This window comes from Peromyscus maniculatus, chromosome 19 (assembly GCF_049852395.1).
Source record: "Peromyscus maniculatus bairdii isolate BWxNUB_F1_BW_parent chromosome 19, HU_Pman_BW_mat_3.1, whole genome shotgun sequence".
In the NCBI taxonomy this organism is placed as follows: Eukaryota; Metazoa; Chordata; class Mammalia; order Rodentia; family Cricetidae; genus Peromyscus; species Peromyscus maniculatus.
The window spans coordinates 5669399-5693386 of NC_134870.1; the positions used below are offsets into that span (position 1 = coordinate 5669399).

The following is a 23988-nucleotide window of genomic DNA, read 5'->3' on the forward strand; positions in this document are numbered from 1 at the left end:
AATAGAGAAAAATTTGCCTTCACAGTGCTTACTTATAATAATTCTCAGCCTGTTAAGAGATATCAATGGAGGGTCCTCCCACAAGGGAGTGATGTTAAACAAACAGTCCCATCCTATACCAATATTTTGTACGACAGCTGGAAGAAATGATTCATGTACAGTTTGCTCAATCTGTAATTTACCATTATATGAACGGTATCTTACTAGCTGATTCAAATGTAGATAGTTTAGAGAAAATATTCGAAGTAAAGAAAATTTTGCCTATTTGAAAATTACAAATTGCTCCTGAAAAAGATATCATCACACAGAGACTGTATAAAAAGTGATACAGCGAGCTATCCAAGACTTGACAATTATCCCAATTTTTTTTTCAGAATGCCTAAAAATGCCGTCACCTCCAGACAGCAGGAATTAAACTTAAGAACAGGATGCCCACATTCCCAAGAGGTGGGGTGAGTGGTTTTTGGTCGTTCAGTGGGTATGGATATTTGTCATCATTTAGGGGAGTTGGTTACAAGTTGCTATTGGTAATGGTCAAGAAAAAAGCTCAACAAAGGAGATTAGATTCAGAGATCTCATTCTAAAAAGAAAAAAAGGGGGATACAAAAATGATGGGGGAAAAGGGTAGATTATTAAATCTACTTTTAAACCAAAAAAAAAAAAACAACTACTAGTTTTAAATATTTTACATTGATATGGATTTTTGTATATTAATACAAATTTGAGGATGTTATACTGTATATATGTTTCTACTATTGTTTAAGATATTTTTGTATATTGATACAAATCTAAGGTTATTTTTGTTAGAATATACTGTACATGTTTCCACACTTGTTCAAGGTATCATTACCTATACAGCTCATTTAACAATGTAATATAAATTTTTAGTTGCTGAAAGTTATTATTACAAAGTAGTATAATAAAGAAATGCAAGTCAATAGTCACCTATTACAATCAAACTTGTAGTCATGTTAAGTATGTTTTCAAAGTCAAACATATATTTTAGACAGGCAAGTGGTCTTCAAACACTTCAGAGATCTACAGAATATAGCATTTAAGATGTTCAGTAACATAAGTTAGTTTTTTGTTTTGTTTTGTTTTTTATGACAATGAGATATATCTGCTCTGGGCAGCACCAATCTACTTCAGAAATAATGGGCATCGAAGAAACTCCATATGGAGTTTACTTTCTTTGCAACAAAAGTTAGCCACAGGGCAAGGAACTGCCCTTGCACTGACTGCTGCCAGTATGCTGTCCAAATTGGACAAGCAGGACACAAAAGAAATTGACTGTCAAACCTTGCCAAGACAAGGTGGGACAATCCTTTCAAAGTCCTGCTTCACAGAAAAGTAGGTCAGATATTCTAGGCCTGCAGGCCAAAGATGGATGCCCCCAACGTTAAGAAGAACCTTGGGTAGCTGACCAAGCAGCCAGCTGTTTCTGTTATTTTTTAATTTTGGAAGTTGTTTGTTCTGCACTTCCTGTTTACGTGGGTAATATTACATCCTTCTCAGGTCTCTGATAGAGTTGAAGAACAGACAGTTATAGTTTTGTTTTTAACAATTCAGAAAAGTTACTCACAAAAGAGGTGTAAAGTACATAAGATTGAGAGACATCAAAAGATAGGTTGGTAATACAAGTTAGGACAGAAGGTGAATTAGGTACAACACTTTGGACTCACCAAGACTGGATAGATAATAGAGTATTTTCTCTGAACTTGTCAAATACTAATGGACTAGACATTGTTAATGTAGTTATTACCTGTATATATTTGTATATAGTTATTATACTTACTGTATATAGTTTTTCTATGCTAGTTAAAACCTTTGCTTTTTATTTAAACAACAAGGGGGAAATGTTATACAATACTTTGCTAGTGTTCTGACAAATAAAGGTCACCTGGAGATCAGAGAGCAGAGATAGCCACTGGTTAACTATAGAAGTCTGGAGGTCTGTACAGATGGGAGACAGGATCTCGGGTCCTTTTGGAAATCAGAGGATTTAGAAAGGTAAAAAGTCACTGGTGGCTGTTCCTCTGCTTCTCTGATCTTTCCGCTTTTACCCTGATATCCTGGTTTTTATTGATAAGACTAGTTAAGATCATGCTTCAGACCTCCACATGAATGCTGTAATGTACATGCATGTGTACACACACCCCTGAATGAAGTGCCTAGCACTATACCCAATGAGAGCAGAAAGATGCTTCAGGAGAGAAATCCAGAAACTTAACTGACAGATATGAAAGGAATGAAAAAAGAATGTATATAAAAGCTCTTGATTTGGAAGACTCAATTTTTTTTAAGGTGTCAATTCTTCCCAAAGCAACTTCAAGTCCAGGTAATAATGAAAATCCCAACAGGATTAGGCAGAATAATAATCTGACATGCTGATGTTTAAGTTGTATGGACATTTGAAAAGCTCACTGTATCCAGGGCATTCTTGAGGAGGGAAGAGGGAAGAAATGTATTATTAGGTATGACAAGATTATGGAATTTATTTAGAAAGACCAACACAACAGACGTCCAACACAGATCCACACATATACCAACACTTGACAAATGATATAAGTGGTCAGACAAACCAGATTAAAAAAAAATCATCTCCAAAGATGCTAAGACAGAGAAGTAGTTGTTTGGAAGCAAACAGGAGAAAGCTAATTCCTCCCACAGTCCGCAGAAATCAACTCAAGGATAATGAAGTTTAAGGCAATATCCATATAAATATTTCATGTTCAAAACTAAACACATTAAATATGCCCAGGCGGATGCAGCTTAAGGCCAAGGATCTTATTGTCAGGGTACTCTTATATTCTTACACAGTGCACTATATAAAGCAATCAACTACAAACTTGTAGATGAAGACAAGAGATACCTACAAAATCAGAATTAGGTAAAAATCATTTCTGATGGTGAGCATGGCGGTGCACGCCTTTAGGAAGCAGGGGCAGGGGGACCACTGTGAGTTTAAGGCCAACTTTGTTTACATAGCAAATTTTGGGTCAGTCAGGGATACAGTGAGACCTTGTCTCAATAAAATAAAATAATTGAAATAATTTATGGAAGTAGAAACACCACTTAGATCTCAAATTCTTAACATTTTTTTTTCTGGTTCTGTCTACTAAAAATGTTCAATATCCATGAAAAACTTGTAATAACAAATGTTCCAAGCATTCAAATTGGTCTCTGGGTACTAATCCCCAAATAAATGAAGAGAAAATGAAAGAAAACTCCTTCAAAACTCTATTTCTTGAGCATAAAAGATAACTAGACTGCTATCTCAGACCTGAAAGCACCATACTGTCCTGACAGTATCCAACAGGAAATCCACAGCACCTAGAATATCATCAAATCCAGCTCTGAGTCTCTACCTAATTATCAGTTTGTGCACTGAGATGGAAGGACATGTTATAAAACTGGAAGACAGAATTCAGAGAATGATAAAATCTGCACAACACTTACAAATAAATGGAAATATAAAAGGATAAACTGTTAGTACACCAACCAGTGCAACACCAGGATTTTGTGTGGACATGAGGTAATCAAATAAAGCTGAGTTTGTTGAGTGAAGAGATAAAACTTGAAAGTAACTGGACATTCACTGATGTTGAGAAACTGATTTACTTTGTTGTGAAGAATAGCAGTCCTGATAGCTAAAGAGTCATATGCAAGTGTTTAATACTGAAATGATAGGAAATACCCCAGATACATGAGCAATTACTTAGTAATTAAAAATAAACTAAACAGATAGGTAGACAGGTGAATGGACACAACTTCCCCAGGGAAGGGAGTGTTTTAGATGAATTAATTCAAATACTCAAATTAGATGAGTGAAACAGTCCTGCATTTAGAGAGTACAGAATAGGCTCGTGTTCTCGAGATAATTCAGAGCTTCTGACACAAAATTCAAAATCACTGAAACAAATCACATTAAATCACACAGCTACACACTTGACCTTACACACTTTCAAACACACACACAGCTACAGACATGGACCTCACACACTTTCAAACACACACACACACAGCTCACGTGTTTCAAGGCACTTACTGCTGGAAGCAGAGACTGCATATTTTGATTAGAATCTGCTATTGTAGCGAGGTATACCAGGTTCGTATGCAACATCTGCTGATACCTATCAAAATAAAACAAATACCAGTATTAAAGAACATCTTTCTAGCTACTTAAGTACAAGCAGCATTATAATTATTATTAGAGCTTAATGAAAGATGTGTTAGCTGAACATCAATGGCACTTTTCCTATTTCCTCTGCAAAATAATTCCAAATGGCACACAACACATTTACAGTAATGGGGAACACGGTGACTCCACCACGTGCTTAGAAAGACTCCGTTCCTGTCGATGTGCGCATACCTCACTTAACAGAGGCAGCAGCTCTCACTTTCTCCTTACAACTGAGGAGTCATGGTTGAGAGACTGCTGAGTTGCACACGATTTCACAGCTGCTCAAGGAATAACCGACATCCAGCCTCAGACATACAGTATATTAGGTTTTACAAGAACTAAAATAAAGAAGTTCAATAAAATATGCTTACCACCCCACCCCACCCTCACACTTCCTTCTGCTTTTGTTGTGGTTGGTTTTTCTGAGACAGGATCTCATTATGTAGCCCTGGCTGTCCTGGAACTCACTATGTAGGCCATAGGTCTCAATAACACAGAGGTCCACCTGCCTCTGCCTCCCAAGAATAGCCATGAACAAAATGACGGGTCACTGAAATCATTAACAATTCACTTTAAAATAATAGAGCAAATTCTTAATACTTGGGCTGTATAGCTAAATATAACTACAAAAAAAGGCTTTTAGTAATACTGCTTAATAATTAAAGTTGATTTATAATTTTTTTTTTCTTTTTGGTTTTTCAAGACAGGGTTTCTCTGTGTAGCTTTGCACCTTTCCTGGACTGGATCTCAATCTGTAGCCCAGGCTGGCCTCGAACTCACAGAGATCCGCCTGCCTCTACCTCACGAATGCTGGTTAAAGACATGAGCCACCACTGCCCAGCAGCTTTATAATTTTTAAACTCATATAAAACCCAAAACTGGCAGCAATCTAATCACTGTCTGGTCTCAGTGCATGAACAGAGCAAGTTCCATACATACAAATTTAAAACCCACACCAGCCAGGCGGTGATGGCGCACGCCTTTAATCCCAGCACTCGGGAGGCAGAGGCAGGCGGATCTCTGTGAGTTCAAGGCCAGCCTGGTCTACCAAGTGAGTTCCAGAAAAGGCGCAAAGCTACACAAAGAAACCCTGTCTCAAAAAACCAAAAGGAAAAAAAAAAAAAAACCTACACCAAATGTACCACTGTTTTAAGATTTCATTTTCCAGAGGCCAGGCCTGTGGCCCTAACACTTGAGAAGCTGGCACAGAAACACAGGCTAGTCTAAGAATATAGCAAGACCAGGTCTCAAAAGACGAAACATCATTTATTATAGATTCTAGCTATAAATCTAAAATGAATGTCAATGAATTTCATTTACTGTATTCAAATAAATGAAGCATTCTAATTCAGATCCAAACTGAAACACTTCTCTAACCTTGTTATAAATGGCTGATTTCACTTTTCTAACAAGGGAAAGCCTGACTCTTACTGATCACAAAGCTTCCTTCCACACTGAGAAGCCTACACTTTTAGTTCTACTCTTCACATATAAATGGTCCTTGGATAAACAAAACCAATGAGTAATTATTATGGTTAATTATAATTAATTGACAGCAAACAGAAGCTGGGACTGTTTCATAATTTTCTACAAGTCTCACAGGGAACTTAACACTGCTCTAGACAAAAATAATCAGTCTTTTTTTTTTTCCTTTTTGGAGACAGGGTTTCTCTGTGGAGCCCTGGCTGTCCTGGAACTTAATCTGTAGTCTGTAGATCAGGTTGGTCTGGAATTTAGGAGATCCACCTACATTCTGGCCTCTGCCTTCTGAGTGCTGGGATTAAAGGAGTGTGCCACCATGGCCAGCCCTCAAAAACATCTTATTAACTTTCTTCATGGTGGTGAGAGCTGTACAAGGGCCCTGAGTCGTTACCAGAGTTGCTTCTCTCTCTCCACCATGCGGGTCCTGGGGGTCAAGCTGAAGTCAGGCTTGGTGATGCAAGCACCTTCACCAGCTGAGCCAGCTAGCAGGCCCCAGCTGCCACTTCTAATTAAGATACACACTGATTTCAACGACTACACTTTGAAATCCTCCGTTTTCTTCTAGGAGTTTTCGTACGTTGTATGATCTTCAAGTGTGAGCTTTCTAGGGACTACCAACTACATCATGGCACACATGACCACAACAAAGCTTAGTTGTTATGCTGATTAGCCCTAGCCAGCCTCAGAAAGTCACTAAGTGTCCCATGCTTAATCTAACAGGAGTTAGAGCAAGCCTTTAAAGCTCCTTGCAGCTTTATCTATACACAAATATAGCTCAGTTCAATTCTCAAGATATTTACCCAATTGTGCTCAACATCAAATCTAACTTTTAATTAACTTGAACTTATTTTAAATTTTCAGAAAAGTTTCAGGAATGGGTAGAGGGGAAGCCTTTTACATCTCTCTTCCAAATTTCCAAATAGTCTTTTCTAGCATGTGTCCTCTCATTCTGTCTCATGTCTATGCACACATACTCTGTCACAACATTATACTTCAATACCAATCTCCCCCAAATAAGACACCCCTTAGAACCACAGCAAGGACACTAACACAGTACCAGGGAGCCCATCCCAAAGCACCTTACTGCCTACATCTCCTTTTCCTAACATAAGAAGGTGGGCAAAACCAAGTTTTAGCTGTGGTTTATATTTTTTGGTTTTGCTTTTGGTTTTTGAGTCAGGCTCTCAATTTTCTAGTCCAGGGTAATGGAAACTCTGTGGAGTAAAACTGCAGTAAGAAAATAGGGAATATTCATCAGAAAGTTTATTGTAAGAAAAAAAAAAACAAGTATCAAAAAATGATTAACAAAAACTTGGTTATTTGTATATTCTCACATTCTCTTCTGTGTTTGTATGTAAGTCACCTAAAATGGAAAAAAAAAAAGAAACAACAACAAAAACCACAGGAGAATCAGAACTCAGCTCAGACTACAGAATGAAAATAGAAACATTTCCTGAGACATTTCATTTTCTAGTCTATAAATACCATTCCACTTGTCCCTGCAGTCCTAATGAGTCTGCGCTCTTCCACATTTAGTCAGCCGTGGAGGGGTGCTCAAGCTCTGGCAATGCCCACACCCTGCTAGCAGCCCCAGGCCCTGTCGGCCTGCGCAGCGTGCTCTGCAATGTTTACAGGACGACAACACCAGCTGACAGTGCCTTTTATGGTGTCCCCATCTTTAAATGTAACTATACCTTGTTAACATAGGAAGCTGAATATATAAGCTAACGGGAGATTAGCAAACATATTCAACATCTTATATTTGACCATGGTAACTGCTGAAAGCCAGCCAAAGTTACCAGATCCATCAAAATCTTGTTTGATGACTGTATGGTCCTAACAAGTTCTGACAGATACCTCCAAATGTTTATGATCACGATTAAAGCCGGGCAGTGGTGGCGCACGCCTTTAATCCCAGCACTTGGGAGGCAGAGGCAGGCGGATCTCTGTGAGTTCGAGGCCAGCCTGGGCTACCAAGTGAGTTCCAGGAAAGGCGCAAAGCTACACAGAGAAACCCTGTCTCAAAAAAACAAAAAAAAATAAATAAAAAATAAAAGAGAGCCCAGCTTCCAAAGACACCACTAAAAGCCACAACACAGTACCCTGCACAAGGCAAAATAACCAGTCCTAAGTTTATTAATTAAAAATAATCTGAAAAGCTTAGGTTTAATTTAAAAGTAACTTTAAAACAGCACATTTATTGGATGGCGCTATAGTTTACAGGATAAAAGTAACCTTGATAAGCAGTAATTTAAACTAAAATTCCACTAAATGATGACAAATACTAATTATTTGCATTAAAATTATAAAGCACTCTGAAATATAGTTGTACCCATCCTAAAATACCCAAACGAGGCTGCTGACTAAAGCGAAGTCTGAACTGCTTTAGAAATATTCAAACCACACAGAAGGAAGCAATGTCCCGAGTATGCGTTAGCACAGGTGAGTGAGGGCTGTGAGCCTTGCACACAGTGAGTGCTTCAAACCCCTGACACAGAGAATGACACAGGTCAGTGTCGGTCTCCTGATGACGAAGAGCCACAGAGAGGAGAGAATCACCACGGCAATCTGTTTGGCAAGGATGTGTTTGTTGTCTTGTTTTAAATGTATTTCTTTTCTTTTCTTTCTTTCTTTTTTTTAACAAGACATATACTGTTAATGGTCAGAACTCAGTAAGGGTTTGTTTGGTTTACTTTCTTTGAGACAAGGTCTCATTATATAATCTAGGCTGGCCTTGAACTCATGGCAATCCTCCTGCCTCAGCCTTCAGTGTGATGGAATTACAGATATAAGGCATCCAGCCAAATCAGCTTCTTTTATGTGTGTGTGGGCAGCTTGTCAGTGTTACACCACCGAGGAACAGAACAGGCACCTCCCAGCCGAGGTGTTCCCAGCACCACTAACACCCATAGCCCTAGAGAGGGTGGGGCCGCAAGAGATCCTCTCTCACCCACGACGGAAGTAAGTTATTCTTAATCTAAGAAATTGTATTCAAAGGAAATATTTAATCAAAGTCAGACTATCAATTCCCAGATAGTTGGCATTTACTATATCTCTACATTTTTGTTTCACTTCCACCATGAGGGACAGGTGAGAGCAAGAGATTTTTTTCTTTATTCAAACCACACTGACAACTTGAGAAAGAACGAATACCAAAAGAACAGTCAAAACAAAGGTAAACCCATCAAAGCAGGGCCGGCAGCTTAGACCTGTTGATCGAGCTCTTCTGTGGCTGAAACAGAACGAACAAACACACACACACACACACACACACACACACACACACACACACACACGACATGAAAGTAGGGGGACATGCCGGGAAGAAGAGTTTGGTGGACAGGGATAAGAGAGCATAATGGGGGAGAATATCATCCGAGTACATTATGTATAGGTATGAAATTGTGAAAGAATACATGAACTTGAAAAACATAAAATTCCAAACCCTAGAATTCGGGGCAACCCTAAGTGACATAGCAAAGCCCCCTTAATTAAAGATGAGAGTTATAAAATTCATTAGAAAGGGCAAAATTTAAGTTTCTACTTTAAATCAATCTAAGTCCCAGGTGCATCAAATAAGAGAAATTTCTGAGGTCTATCCTGATGTGCAGAGGAACAGGGGATTTATATACTTTGATTCTTCAATAAATTTTGTCTGTATGTATCTGAAATTTTATTTCTAAAAAGTAGTGGATCTATCTCTCTACACACACACACATAAATGACAAAGCTACAAATGTAAACAGTATCAACCACTATTGATTCAGACCGGAACAGCTGGAACAGCTGGGAACACCTCGATATCCATAACACTGGTCACACATGGAAACAAAACCTGTCGTACACCACAAAATCTTTCATCTCTAACAGGTTCTTAAATGCCTCGGGTGAAAAACAATCACTCCACTAGGGCCTCCATGCCCGGCTTCAGGGGTGAGCTCACAACTGAAGATTATGCACTACCCACAGCCGAACCACAGAAATAGATCCTCTACTTTTTAAAAGTGAAATTTCAAATATATACAGACAAAATTTATTAAAGAAACAAAATAAGTAAATGGAAATGGTCATACAAAATGCAAAATGTGGAAGTGATTAGGAAACAAGACAATCTGGTAACAGCAATTTGGCTTCTACATTTCAGCCTATATATTTAAACAAAACAAGTGCCAATCTGGTCTTAAAAGAGAAATGGATGATTCCAGGTTTGTACAAGGAAAAATACAAGGCAAAACTAGAACACTTCATAGTACAGGAAAGGAAAATGCTCAAAAAATAACAGAGAAAGGCAGTGGTGGTGCACACCTTTACTCCCAGCACTTGGGAGGCAGAGGCAGGTGGATCTCGGTGAGTTCAAGGCCAGTCTGGTAGAGAGTGAGTTCCAGGACAGCCAGGGCTACAGAGTGAAACCCTGTCTCAATAAATGAATGAAGGAGGGAGGGAAGGAGGGAAAAGAAGGAAAAAATTGAAAGATGTCAAGAAGCCAGACAGAAAAGCTCCCAGCAGTCAGATCTAGAACAACCCGAGAAAGAAAACAAAGTACGAGAGTAGAACATAAGACAGAATACAGTAGGATGAACAAATCCATTTAAACATAAAAACCTGAAATAATGAATGGAGGGAAGGGGTAAAAGATGACTTTCTCACAGCAGAATTCCAAGTACGTTTAGGAGGAGTGATGGAGCTGGTCATCATTTGACAACCACAACAGTAACAACCATTGTGCAAATGCATTAGTTGATGGGAGAATGTCTTTTGTATGCTGTGAAAATATGTTGCTCTGATTGGTTGATAAAGCTGTTTGGCCAATGGTGGCAGAATAGGGTTAGGTGGGACATTCTAACTAGAGAGGAGGAAGGAGAAAGGCAGAACAGAGGAGATGCTGCCAGCCGCCGCCATGAGAAGCAAGATGTAAAGTACTGGTAAGCCACGAGCCACGTGGCACAATATAGATTTATAGAAATAAGTTAATTTAGCTGGGCGGTGGTGGTGCACGCCTTTAATCCCAGCACTCGGGAGGCAGAGCCAGGCGGATCTCTGTGAGTTCGAGGCCAGCCTGGGCTACCAAGTGAGTTCCAGGAAAGGTGCAAAGCTACACAGAGAAACCATGTCTTGAAAAAAAAAAAAAGATCTAGCTAAGATCTAGCTGGTGAGAAGCCTGAGCCAATAGGCCACACAGTTTGTAAATAATATAAGCCTCTGTATGTTCATTTGGGTCTGAGCAGCTGTGGGCACAGGAAAACTTCCAGTACAATTAGTGAATACTAAAATTAGTGGATTGAAGAAAAGGTTCGTGTGTGATTCAAGGTGTCTCCCTAGCATTATGCATTTGAATTACAAAGGAGAAAATACTAACTCTGGTGGAGAAAACAGCAGGTGCCAGCTTAGGAAGCAGATCAAAGCCACCACCAGTACTGAACCAGGGAGGACGCAGTCAAAAGGGCGTCACTTCACAATGTGACACTAATGCCATAGGGCACATGTGAGCTTCTTTCTGCAGAAACATAAATTGGGTCTTAAATGAGGACATTCCACAGAGTAACTGCATTCTGCAACATCAACACCATGAAGCATTAAGTCTGAGGAGCAGTTGCAGATTAAAGCATACCACAAGACATACCCATTAAAGGCAAAATTTGACCCACATTGGGATCTGAAAAGAACACACTAAAAGCCTGAAAGTGCTGGAGATGACGTACTGCACTAGTCACTTCAATAATTTATACTCAGGCAATGTAAGAATACATGCCCAACTTCAGGGAAAAGTTGGGCTACTTACAGTAAGAGAATCATATCTGCAATCAGTCTCAAATGTCGATATAATAAAAAGTTATTGGGCTAACCTGTTACCGGCTGAAGAACTTCAGTAAAGGACATACAGTAATTTATATTACCATCATTAAGCCCTTTTCACTAAGTAGTAAATGTTTGGAAAGAAGCATTCGTTTAAAAACTTGTAGTTTTTACCAATCAGATATACAGAATTTTGTAAAAGATGTTCAATATCTACTGCTGGCAGTGAACACCAGCACAGGACTGAAGTAAGGCAAGGACATTTTTGGCAGGGTAGCCTGGCAATTTAGCATGGTCTCTGACCTAGTAATCCATTTAAGAACTGCAGCCTAGGACTGGACATTCACTCAGAGGGGATAGCACTTGCCAAACAGAGACAAGAGCCTAACTCAGGAAGAAAGAGGGGAAAAGGTGACCTCTATAAACACTAGGACAGCATAATCTGTGTGTGTACTGACATAAATACAGAGAGAAGATAAGACAGTGGGAATTAAGAGGCAACTACCACATTTTTATAATACTGAACATGAGATTTTTATTTTAAAGTTAATTTAAACAAAGGGAAAGAGACCTAAAATCCAGAGGTGAGTGAATCACAGGAATGGAGTGTGAGCTCTCGCAATGCTTTGATCTAAGCTATGCATCAAGGTGACCATACTTTATAAATAATGAACCAAGTAAAGCACATTCATGTCACTTCTTTTTTGTTTATGGCGTCTACTAGAAAATGTGACTTGTATTTACATATAGCTGCTGGACACTGCTGCTCTGAATGAATGCTTGACAAAATAGGCAATTCCACCACATCCAATCTTGTTTTGGGGTTGTATGATTGTTGTCTTAAGACAGGGTCCTAACCAGGTGGTGGTGGTATACACCTTTAATCCCAGCACTTGGGAGGCAGAGCCAGGCAGATCTCTGTGAGTTCGAGGCCAGCCGGGGCTACAGAGTGAGTTCCAGGAAAGGTGCAAAGCTACAGAAAGAAACTCTGTCTCAAAAAACCAAAAATAAAAATAAAAAAAAGACAGGGTCCTGAGGTGTGGCTCAGGAATTTATCATTCACCTGCCTTAGCCCTGAAGGTGCTGGGGTTCTTGGCCATGCCTACCTCAAATCTGAGTCTATTAGGATCTATCAGTCACTTCAGAGAGATCATCATAAAATCAAAGTTTGGCCCTTGTAAAAGACAATCAGTTCTCTACAACATCAAGTTTTGCTCTCTCAGTATTTACTAAATACAGTACATACATGAAGAGTTTATTTCTCTTTTTCTTTTCTTTTTTGTTTTTTGGGTTTTTGTTTGTTTGTTTTTCAAGACAGGGTTTCTCTGTGTAGATCTGGCTGTCCTGGAACTTGCTGTTAACTAGGCCTGCCTCTGCCTCCTGTGTGCTGGGATTAAAGGTGTGTGTGCCGCCGCCATCGCCGCCACCAAGCTAAGATTTTACTTTTCTATAGATGAGGCTCTGTACAAGTTCAAAAATCATTATTTTATACTATAGGGTAAGAAAAGGGGGGGGGGGACGACACACACCTACCTCCCACCACAAAGGGCTTTTCTTTTGTAAAAGAATCAAGAAAAGACAGTCATATGAATTCAGAGGAGTATCATGAGCAGAAAACTGGAACAACCCAAATGACAGAGTACAATGGAAGATCATTTGGCATTATAAGGAAGTACCAGTACATGTGCCAGTATCAATCAACCCTGAAAACATCACGCCTTTTTGTGTGGAAAAAAGTCAATCGGAGCTGGGTGTTTGGTTCACCCCCATGATGTGCACTTGAGAGGCAGAGACAGGGATCAGGAGTTTGACAGCAGCCTGGGCTTCATGAGACACTATTTCAAAAAGTACAGGGGCAGCGGAGAAGTCAGCCAAAACAGACCACACATGGTTGGAATCCATTTACACAAAAGGTCCCAACAGTTCAAGTCTACACTAACAGATGGGAGGCAGAGGCAGGCACATCTCTAGTTCAAGGCCAGCCTGATCTACAGAGTGAGTTCCAGGGCAGCCAAGGCTACACAGAGAAACCCTGCCTCAAAATAACAAAAAAAAAAAAAAAAAAAAAAAAAAATCCCAATGATGGCTAACCAATTCAGGTGACAGTACCACAACTCTACAAAAAAAAAATTTAAAGCTGTTATTCAAAGGACAAGTAAAAACCCCACCACCCAGATACAAGGAGCTTCCTGTGGGTCTTACTGAGAGCACTCTGATGTCTTCCCTTTGTTCTGATAGTCCATTATACACTGAATAAGATGGTTGTTTTCATCCAGCATCTAAATAAAACAGAAAAAGGTTATTGTAAATCTAGTGCGCATCAAGTAAGATAAATGACCAAGAGGTCTGATGACAGAAGATATTTATGAATATTACATACTTAACAAATACAGTTTCCTCAAAGTCATAATTACAGATTGCAAAATCATCCAAGTGAACAGGGGAAACACCCTCTTCAATTACTTTGTGTTACTGTTTCTACCTGCTGCTACAAAATGTTTCAAAGTTTACAGTAATAAGAAATCATGAGATTGAATTAACTTAGTTAAAATTTTTCATTACTGTTAAAATGTATAAATACTTATAAAACATGCTAGCCATGATTCATATAGATAATTCTATAACAACTGATTTTTGCAATTTGAATTTTTCTGGAAATGTCACATCTACATGGAAACTAAACCTACTGTGGTCTTCTGTTAATACACAGATTATACCTTGTGACACACACATAAAAATCTCTACTTTGTATATCTGGAATGATACCACATTTAATCAATTATGTTTAATACTCTATTTACCCTATTCCAATTATTCTCCTTGAAACCCAGAAGGGAAAATTGGTGTATTTTGACCTGTTTTATTTAGCATTAGTGAGTGAGTGTGCTCTCTCCTCTCTCTAGCTCTCACTAACACTCTAACACACACACACACACACACACACACACACACACACACACACACGCCAAGGTGCATGTGAGAGTAGAGGATAACTCTGTGACACAGTTCTCTCCTTGAACCCCACTGAGCCATCCTCCAGGCCCCATTTTTTTTTAATACAGAAACATTTAATTGTCTATGCTATCTGTAACTATAGTTCCAACCAGCTGAAAGTTAAGTCTCAATTGGTTTTGGAGCATTCTAATGCTTCGTAGTATGAAGGGAAAAAATCTGTCCTTACCCAGACTGAAATAAACACATGAATATGGATGCCCAGGAACTTGACATAACAAACAGGCTACCTTCTTTTCTAACTGTATAGATGTGTGACTCTCTAACACCACACATAACGATAGTTATACATTTATAATATTTAATAAAATTTGAGTTTATAATATACAATTAGGTATCTCTCAGTGCTTAAAAACCTAAGATACATAAATTATGATTTTATCATCTGACAACAATCTAAGCAACCTTGGTTTTAAAGGCTAAATAACTCATCTATGACAATGGTACTAGACAAGGGACCTACAGAAGACGGCCAGTGCCAGCACGCTGTCCCTAGCACACCATCTGAGTTTGTAGGAGCTTAGGTTAGGGTAACGCTGGTCCTGAATCCACCTTTCGTGATTCAGTGAATGACCAGGAACACCATCCAAACCCCATCTTCTCTAAGGTGTGTGCTTCTTAAAAGATCACTAGATAGATACCAAGAATATTCTTTTTGTTTGTTTGTTTGTTTCTGGTTTTGAGACAGGATTTCTCTTTATAACAGCCCTGGCAGTCTTGGAACTCACTATGTAGACCAGGCTGGCCTTAAATCTGGAGATCCGTCTGCCTCCTGAGTGCCATCAATTCAATACTCAAATCAAGGAATGCATGGTACATTAAATAACCGCAACCATCTGTCTGTTTCCTGTCTAATACCAATGTCTGACCCTGTAAACAAAACTAAACTGGAATACACGTTGGGGGCTGGAGAGATGGCCCAAAGGACAAGAGCATTTCATGTTCTTGCTGAGGACCTGGGTTTGGTTCCCAGCACCCACACAATGCGACTCACAACTGGCTGTTAACGCCAATTCAAGGGAATCAATGTTTCTTCTGACCTCCCAGGCACTGCATGTACATGATACACACACACACACACACACACACACACAATATAAAAAGATTTAATCCATTTTTCACTTCTCATCTGAGAATGAGAAATAACCAGTTAACACCTACTAGATCACTCACGATAAACAGTAAGACATAGAACTCGACCGAGAAAAAGGAAAACGACAGACGTCTTCTAGAGTTCAAAAAGAAAGCGCGAATCCCTTCAGAAACATGCTTTCTGCACGTGTGTGAAGGAAGTTGTTCGCCAGGCTACCACTAGAGAAAGCAACTGCGTTTCCAGGCGCTGCCAGGCGGGTTTCTTCAAAGAAAATAAAGCAACAGTTGGGCAAACGTCAAAGGCCACACTACAAAGACCCTGACAGTAAACAGAAACGGGTGGCCATCAAGCCCCAGGTCTGCAAGGGTGCCCCGATTGGTACTACAAATTGACTTTGTCTCCTCAACCTTGCTCCAAGGCAGGGGACAAGACAGAAATACTCAAGGCAAACTGCTCAACTTAGCAAGCGACTTTTCTTAGTCTACCACGCCGAGATCTAGAATAGTGCCTTGCTCTTAGACACAGGCTCAGAGGATAATAAAGAAGCTTTGTGTCCCCAGTTGGCATTCCCAGAGCGGCGACTGGGGTGCCACGCTCGGCTCCCAGCGCTTCTACCCTGACTTAATGCAAACCGCCCGCCCGTCGGTGTGGACGGCCGGAGACGGCCCACTCCGGCCGGCGGCGGGCAGGCTCGCCCTCCCGAACCCCAGCGCCTGCCCCGCGCCCAGGCGCATCTAGCAGGGGCAGACGGGAGCGGCCCCCGGGTGCTCCTCTGGGGCAGCCCCGCGCCCACTGGCTCCTTCCTCGCCGAGCCTCTGCGGAAGGTTCCCAAGTTCTCCGGGAAGGGCCTCAACTCCGCCGAGTTTGCGGCGCAGCACTCCAGGCTCCGGCTTCCGCGAGTGGGGTCCCGGCGGGGCGGGGCGACGCCGGAGTCCCGCCGGCCGCTCCTCTCCCGGCCCCGCGCCGCCCCGCCGAGCCCACCGGGCCCGCGGGGAGGTCCGGCGGCGGTTGCCGGCGCTTTTGTGCGGGCAGAGCAGGCGCCAAAGGGCTCCGCCGGCTTCCCGGCGCCCGCCCCCACCACCGCCCGGCCGCTCCCCCCCACACCCCAACGCCACCCCGCCTCGGCCCGCGCTCGGGCGCCTCTCCCGGCTCACCTTCTGGATGGCGGCGGGCGTGATCTCCCCTTTGCCCCGCTGCCTCGGGGCCGCGAACGCCACAGACATGTTGCCACCGAGCCCGCGATCGGCGAGTCCGGAGCGCTCCGGGGGCCGCGGAGCTGGGGGCCCGACACCCGCCTCCCGGGCAAGCCCACCTCGCCGCGCGCGGCGGGGGACGATGCTCCGGGGCCGCGCGCATCGCCGGCCGAGTGGCACCCTGCGCCGAGCGGCAGCTCCCAGCGAGGCGTCCGGAGCGCTGCTCGGGGCCGGGGAGGCTCGAGCCCCGCGCCCCGCCGGCGCCCGCCCGTCTGTCCCTGAAGGCTGTCCGGCCGCACCCCCGCGCCCGCGCGCCGATGGTAGCGCCTCGCCGGCCGCCTCCGCCCCGACGCTCAGGAAATGGTCCCGCCGCCACGGGAGGGAGCGGCCCGGCCGCGCTGTCACAGGAAACGCGGGGCCCGCCCGCCAAACTGTCCCCAACTGCGCCTGCGACCCTCCGGGGAGGAGACGGCTGTCCGGAGCCGCCCGGGCCGCCGCTGAGAGGGAAACAGGACAGCCGGGACTCGGGAGCGTCTGCCGGGTCAGCACCGAGAACGCGGATTCGCTGGTTTAAATGGCTCCTGCGCTCCACGTGCGCACCTCGGAGTCGCCAGCACGCTCGCCAAGTTGAAAGGAACCGGACCCGCAGCTTACCTAGGGACCGAGCCGTCCCACACTTGTGGATCACTCGGTCTGACTTAGAGCCTTTGAAACGAAGCTATGAGAAGACACCCTCTTTTCCAGTTAAATACTTAGCGCTTGTTAATTAGGCCCAAGCTGCCAGGCTTCAAGTCAGTGTGAGGGGAATAAAACCAACAGCTGCAAATTAATAAAGGAACGCACTGCTGCGGATTAATTCTGCAAGCTTAGACTTCCCGAGCGCAGAAAAGGAAGGTTAATATGCTGAGTTACTCATTCAGCGATGCTCCAAAATTAGTGCCTAAATTATTAATAAAGTGAAAGACAAACGTATTTTTTAATGTTACAGATAAATTTCACAGGTCAGTTTAATTCACTCGGCGGTTCTGGGCGTCTGCCCTGCTGTGGGGAAGTACCGGTGTTAGAAATGAACAGCTGGACAGGAATCTCTCGAGGACATTATGCAGTCATAGGAAAGACAACAAAAACAAATACGCATATATGTAAAGTTAAACAATTAACAAGCAAGGACAGAACTGCAGGGCTGTTGGTGTGACAGGTAGAAACGCCCGGTTATATTTAAAGAGATCTAACGAGTGAAGACCAGGCTTTCAAGGTGGCTCAGCTGGTAAAGGTGGTTGTGCCAGACCGGACACCTGGGTACAAATGGTGGGACCAACATGGAGGACAGGGAACCCACACACTCAGGCAGGTTCTATTCTGACCTCCACCCCGCGCATAAACATCACACACACACACACACACACACACACACACACACACACACACACACACACACACACACACGAAGACTTAAGCCATTCTAAGAATGAAGATGGAACCTTCTTCCTCACAATGGTAGCTGTTCTTGGGAATTAACTTGTTGCCTTTCGCTGTCCTAAGGAAAGCACTATGATACAAGTGGATTCATGTAATCACACAGAGCTGAGAATACTGTTGAAGGAGGAACAGTAACCAGTTATTGTCCACTGGTAACACTGTGTGTCCGATGCTTAGCATAGTAATTAGGAACAGTGTTTCGGAGGAGAAAGCTAATCTGAAAGTTCCTGCTCCATCTGTGTCCACTTGACAGAGAGTATGGAAATCCAAGTAAACCAACCAACACTTGTCTGAATGTCTGCATTCCAGTTTTTAAAAAGAAAGACAAATACATTTGAAAAGTTGTCTGTGGTGATATTTGTAATCTAAGAAATAAAGCTTGCCTGAAGATCAGAGGACAGAGCCAGACACAGAGTTAAACATAGAGGCCAGGCAGTGGTGGCACACACCTTTAATCCTAGCACTCGGGAGGCAGAGATCTGGATCTCTGTGAGTTCAAGGCCACCCTAGACTACATGAGATTGATTCAGTCTAAAAGAAACAGCCAGGCAATAGTGACACACATCCTTAATCCCAGCACTTGAGATCTCATGCCTTTGCTACCAGTATTTGGGAAGCACACACGCCATTAATCCCAGCTCTAGGAAGACAGTGAGTGATAAAGCTGGGCAGAGAAAGGCATATAAGGCGGGAGGAGACAGGAGCTCGGAGCCTTTCAGCTGAGGACTCGGGCATTCAGTCTGAGGATTCGTGGAGGAGCTGGCGAGGTGAGAAGTGGCTGTGGCTTGTTTCCTCTGATCTTTCAGCATTTACCCCGATATCTGGCTCTGGGTTTTTATTAAGACCATTTAGGATTTGTGCAACAGTTGTCATATTCCAGAGAGGACTCAGACATTTTAAAACATAGTTTACCAGTAGAAGAGGGGACCCTACAGACCATGGGTTGTAAGAGGGGCCCCTATAGAACATAGGTTATAAGCTTTTGAGTGTTTGGAGTAGTGGGATAAGGCCCCATACAGGAAACAACCATAGCATTTTCTGTGATTTTTTTGATTGACACCAAAGTATTTTCTACATGTTGTTTTGCATTGCATCTGTTGGAAAACATTGGTGAAAAGGGCCATCCCAAAATGCAAATGATCTCCATGAAAGAGGGCACCTATGAAGGGCGCTCCTTCACCTTCAGACTTCCTTGGCAAAAGCCCAATCGTTAGCCTTCCCTGGGAAAGTAGAGAGTTCAGAGAGAAGGGGGACTGAGACCTGGAGAGGCACGGACCTGGAGAATACTAGTGTTGCTAACGCTATTATCTTAATCATTATTTCTGCAAGAAATTCTGGGGCAGTGAACGGCAGAGGAGTCAGGAGTAAGCGACTCTAGAGTTCAGCAAAGGAAGGAGCCAGCCATGAATCTGGGAAGTCTGCCTAACAAGAAAAATGGCAGCTTTGAGAGCCTAAAAAAGAAAGCTCTCGGGTAGCCATCTTCCCAAACGGGTCCATCAGTCCCGTTCTTTAATCTGCTCATGCACTAAAGAATGCAAGTCACACAACCAAGAGTAGAAGAAGGTTTGCAGTCTAATCCTGCCACATCAGGACCGGGTCAGAGTGCGGAGGCTGTTAGCAGAGCAGTTAATTCGTGATTATTCACACAAACAAACGCAGACAGAAATGAAACTCAAAAAGCAGAGATGGTGCTGACACTGTGCTAACAGGAAACTTCCTGTTTACTTTCAAATGTTTCATGCAAATTTGTTTGTATCCTTTAAACGTATTTCAGTGAACTGACTTCATAAATGAAGTATTTCCTAGAATATGCTCAATATTTAGTGAAACTAAAATCATGGGATTAAAATTTGTTTTAATCTCCCTAAAATAAATCCTGTACATTCAGATGTCAGAGATAACTGTTTGCCTAGGAGAATTTCTTTAATACTTAATGTTTTGTAATTAATAGAACATCTTTTAAGCCTCTGTGCTCCCGTAAGTTTTCAGGATGTAGTAAGAAGGCAGAGCCCAAGTCTGTCAGCTAGTACTTGTGCTCAGAGCAAAACCCCTCCGGGGAGAGCCTTCCAAATGTTTCCGCTCACGGTCTCTGTTGCATTTGATGAGTGGTAGCTTCCAGAGATTTCAAAACTATAAAAAGAACAGCATACATCTTTATGTGCAGTCATTATTCTAGTCAGAACAAACCACTCTTCCCAATTCTCTGTAAAGAAGAAGAAGGGAGAGAGAGAGAGAGAGAGAGAGAGAGAGAGAGAGAGAGAGAAAAGAAAGAAAGAAAATGTCTATAATCTGGAAACGTTCAGTCAAAGTAGATTCTAACAAAGCCTATCAGGGCATTTTCACCCTTTCTTATGTTATCAAACATTAAATTAAAGGATTGTTGTAGGAGTTCAGGAGAATCACTGTATGGGGTAGATAGTAGAATGAGAAGCTGTTTTTCAGAAGTACTTTGACCTTGGAGAGTCCTTGTGGAAAACAGAGATGGTTTTCCTAAAGGGGCTTTTCAGCCATCCCATGACTTTGGTCACAAGACGCCTCCAGCACACCAGAGGATCTTGTATGATTGTGTATTGCAAACGATACATAATGAAGGACTAGAGTCATGGGGACATATGATGCTCTCCTTCAGTAGTAAGACATATAAATTGAGATTAGGGACCTTGGTATGAGGAAATACTTTATGTAACTTTCAATAATACGCCTTTGTTTGGCTGTTCAGGGCTTCAGGCCACCAGAGAGGCTGGACCTTCCTGCTGCCACATAGGCCTTAAAATTTCATCTTTTAGTGCCTTCTTTCTTCAACTGGCCCACGCTCCACGGTGCACTCTGACAGAGAATGAACTGAATCGGTTCTGTGTTAAGGTTTAGTGTTTAGAAAAGTATTTCTTAAGCTAGGTATGGTGACTCATACCTAACTCAGCACTCAGGAGGCTGAGGCAGGAGAATTGCTATAAGTTTAAGGCCAGCCTCAACTACCTAAGTTCCCGGGCTGCAGCGTGAAACCTTGTTACTAAAAGCAAACGAAAACAAGTATTTCTTTCTAAGACAATGTGTGTATGATTCAGTTGTCCTATCCTTGGTAAAATAGCTGTTCTTTTTTTTTTAAATAGGGGTATAATATAATGCCTGCTAACTGGTTTTCCTATGAATGAGGCAGCAGACAGAATTCTGTACCCAAAAGATGACTACTTCCTATATATTGTGATTATGTGAACACATATAGCCAGCTGGAGTTAAGGCTCCATGAGGAATTAATGTGGTCAACCAGCTGAGCGTAAGACATAGAGATTACCTGAGTATCCAGTATCCCTCAAATAGGGAATGGAATACCAAGGTTGATGAGTATCAGAAAGAAGATGTCTTGAGGAAAATGTGAGTGGCTAATGTTACTGGTATTTTCCCTTAGCCATAGACCTATTTCAGATATCTGATCTCCAATATCTTAAAGCAATGTATATGTTGATATGTGTTGTTTAGACCATAACCTTTATGATAGGTTAGGATGTCACTAGAGAGCCAGGCATGATGACTCATCCTGTGAGACTAGTGACAGGTCCCCAATGCAGAAAGATCGAGTGCAGAACCAGCCTGGGCTACACAGCAGGACTGTCGTCTGAAGACAATAAACAAAAGGAAGAAATAGGAAACTAATTCGATGTTATTTTCCAATATAACGTCTGTGCATAAATATGACAATGGTTAGTAAAATATTGGTAAATTGTTCATATATTACCTTGATACATATTAAAGCTACCAGTTGTGTTGATATATTTTCTTTTGATAGTATAAATCAGTGGTAGACTGTTTGCCTAGCATACATGAAGTTCTGAGTTCAATTCCTACTATGAGTGATAGAGACAGAAAATGAATAGTGAAGAGGTTATAACAGATAAAAATCAAGTCCATGGGTTCAGAGTCCAGCACCAGTGTTGGGCAGCTAATACCCACCTGTATGCTACTCATCTCAAAGGACCCAGTGCCTGCCTTCCTCAGGCACTGAGGCTTCTGCAGATACCTGTGCCATGCACATGTATGTGTGTAAGCGCGCGCACACACACACACACACACACACACACACACACACACACACACACACAAAACCACAAAATAAATCTTTTAAAAAGTAAAATCCATGATAAAAACCAAGGAGACAGTATACACTATAGGTCTGTAATCCTGGCATTTGGCAAACTGAGGAGAACTGTGAGTTCAAGGGGGCTGGAGAGATGAATTGGTGGTTAATACCACACCTGGTGCTGCTGTTGCAGGGGTTAATTGTGCTATACTGTATATATGTTTCTAATCTTGTTTGGGGTATTGTCCTTATGAAGCTTATTTTAAAAATGTATAAAGAAGAAATACAGATTAATAGTCATCTATAACAGTCAAACTTATAGTCATATTAGCTATGTTTTCAAGGTCATACAGATATATTTACATAGCTAGATGGTCTTCAGACACTTCAAAGACCAATAGAATATGACATTTAATGTGTTTAATAACCGAAGGCTTTTCATGACAGTGAGACACATCTCATCCTGACAGCACCAAATTACTTCAACAGAAGGTGACAGGAATTGAAGGGCCTCTGTGTGGAGTTTGCTTTCTTTATGGAAAAAGCTAGCTTTTTGAGCAAAACCCTGCCCTTGCCTCATTTGCTGACAGTTACTGTCCAAACTGGACCAGCAGGACATAAGAGAAAGCGACTGCCAAACTTTGCCAAGATAAGATAGGACAGTCCTTCAAAATTACCTGCTTCTGAGAAATGTCTGTCAGATATACTAGACCTATAGGCCCAAAACAAATGTTCCAATGTTACAGAAGAACTTTGGGTGATTATCCAGGCAGCCAGATGTCCCTATATTAGGTAACATTTCACCTTTCTGGGGTCTTTGATGGAGTTAAAGACTAATTAGATTTAAAGTTTTTCTTAGTTATAATAAAAGAAAAATTGGATATAAAACTTTGATTCACAAAGATAAGATAGATAATAGAATATTTTCTCTAAATTTGTTAACAATAAATGGACTGGTATTGTAACTGTAATTCTTATTTGATAACTATTTTTGTTGTATAAATTTTGCTATGTTAAAGTTAAAACCTTCCTTTTTATTTAGACAAAAGGGGCATAAAATACCCCTTTATACTGTGTAAATATATGTCACTGTGACTGGTTTAATAAAGGAGCTGACTGACCTATAGCTAAGATAAGGTTAGGAGGGAGAACCAGACAAAGAAGATGCTGAGAAGAAGAGGTAAAAGTCTTGGGAGTTGCAAAGAGACGCGGAGAGAAGCAAGATGAACTTGCTGTATTGAAAAAAAAGGTACTGCCACATGGCAGAGCATATACAAGAAGTTATAAGAGCTAGATAATGACAAGCTTGAGCCATCAGTTGAGTATTTATACTTAATATATCTCTATATGGTTATTTGGGAGCAGGTTGGTGGGACAGGAAATTCTGTCTACACAGGGGACCTGGATTCGCATACCAGCACACACATAGTGGTTCAGAACTACCTGTTAACTCCAGGTCCAGGGGATCAGCTGCTCTCTTCTGGCCTCCAGGGGTACCAGACACATAAATGATGCTGATAGACAGAAATATGTACATACACATAAATAAAAGTAAAACAAATACATAAAAATTAGGGCTGGGAGATGGCTCAGTGGGGTGGAAGCTTTTGCTAGACCAGAATGACAACCTTAGTCTGAACCCCCAGAACCTACATAAAACCTCAGTAGTGTACATCTA

The 23988-nt window shown here is 41.8% G+C and overlaps 1 protein-coding gene across 8 annotated transcripts in view; it reads right to left on the reverse strand.

The window, feature by feature from the left end:
- Positions 1 to 23988, reverse strand: part of Ss18 (SS18 subunit of BAF chromatin remodeling complex) — a 130910-nt gene that overhangs the window by 50289 nt on the left and 56633 nt on the right. For 2 of the 8 annotated variants that reach the window (XM_042264348.2, XM_076554762.1), the window contains exons 2-3: positions 13661 to 13737; positions 4049 to 4133 (exon numbers count right to left, since the gene is read on the reverse strand). In XM_042264348.2, the coding sequence (XP_042120282.1) occupies positions 4049 to 4133; positions 13661 to 13737 (162 nt within the window). Of the gene's footprint in view, positions 1 to 4048; positions 4134 to 13660; positions 13738 to 15670; positions 15785 to 16717; positions 16911 to 23988 lie in introns of those variants that run through there. The other 6 variants (XM_006983044.3, XM_006983046.3, XM_016001606.3 and 3 more) reach the window with 6 other exon arrangements.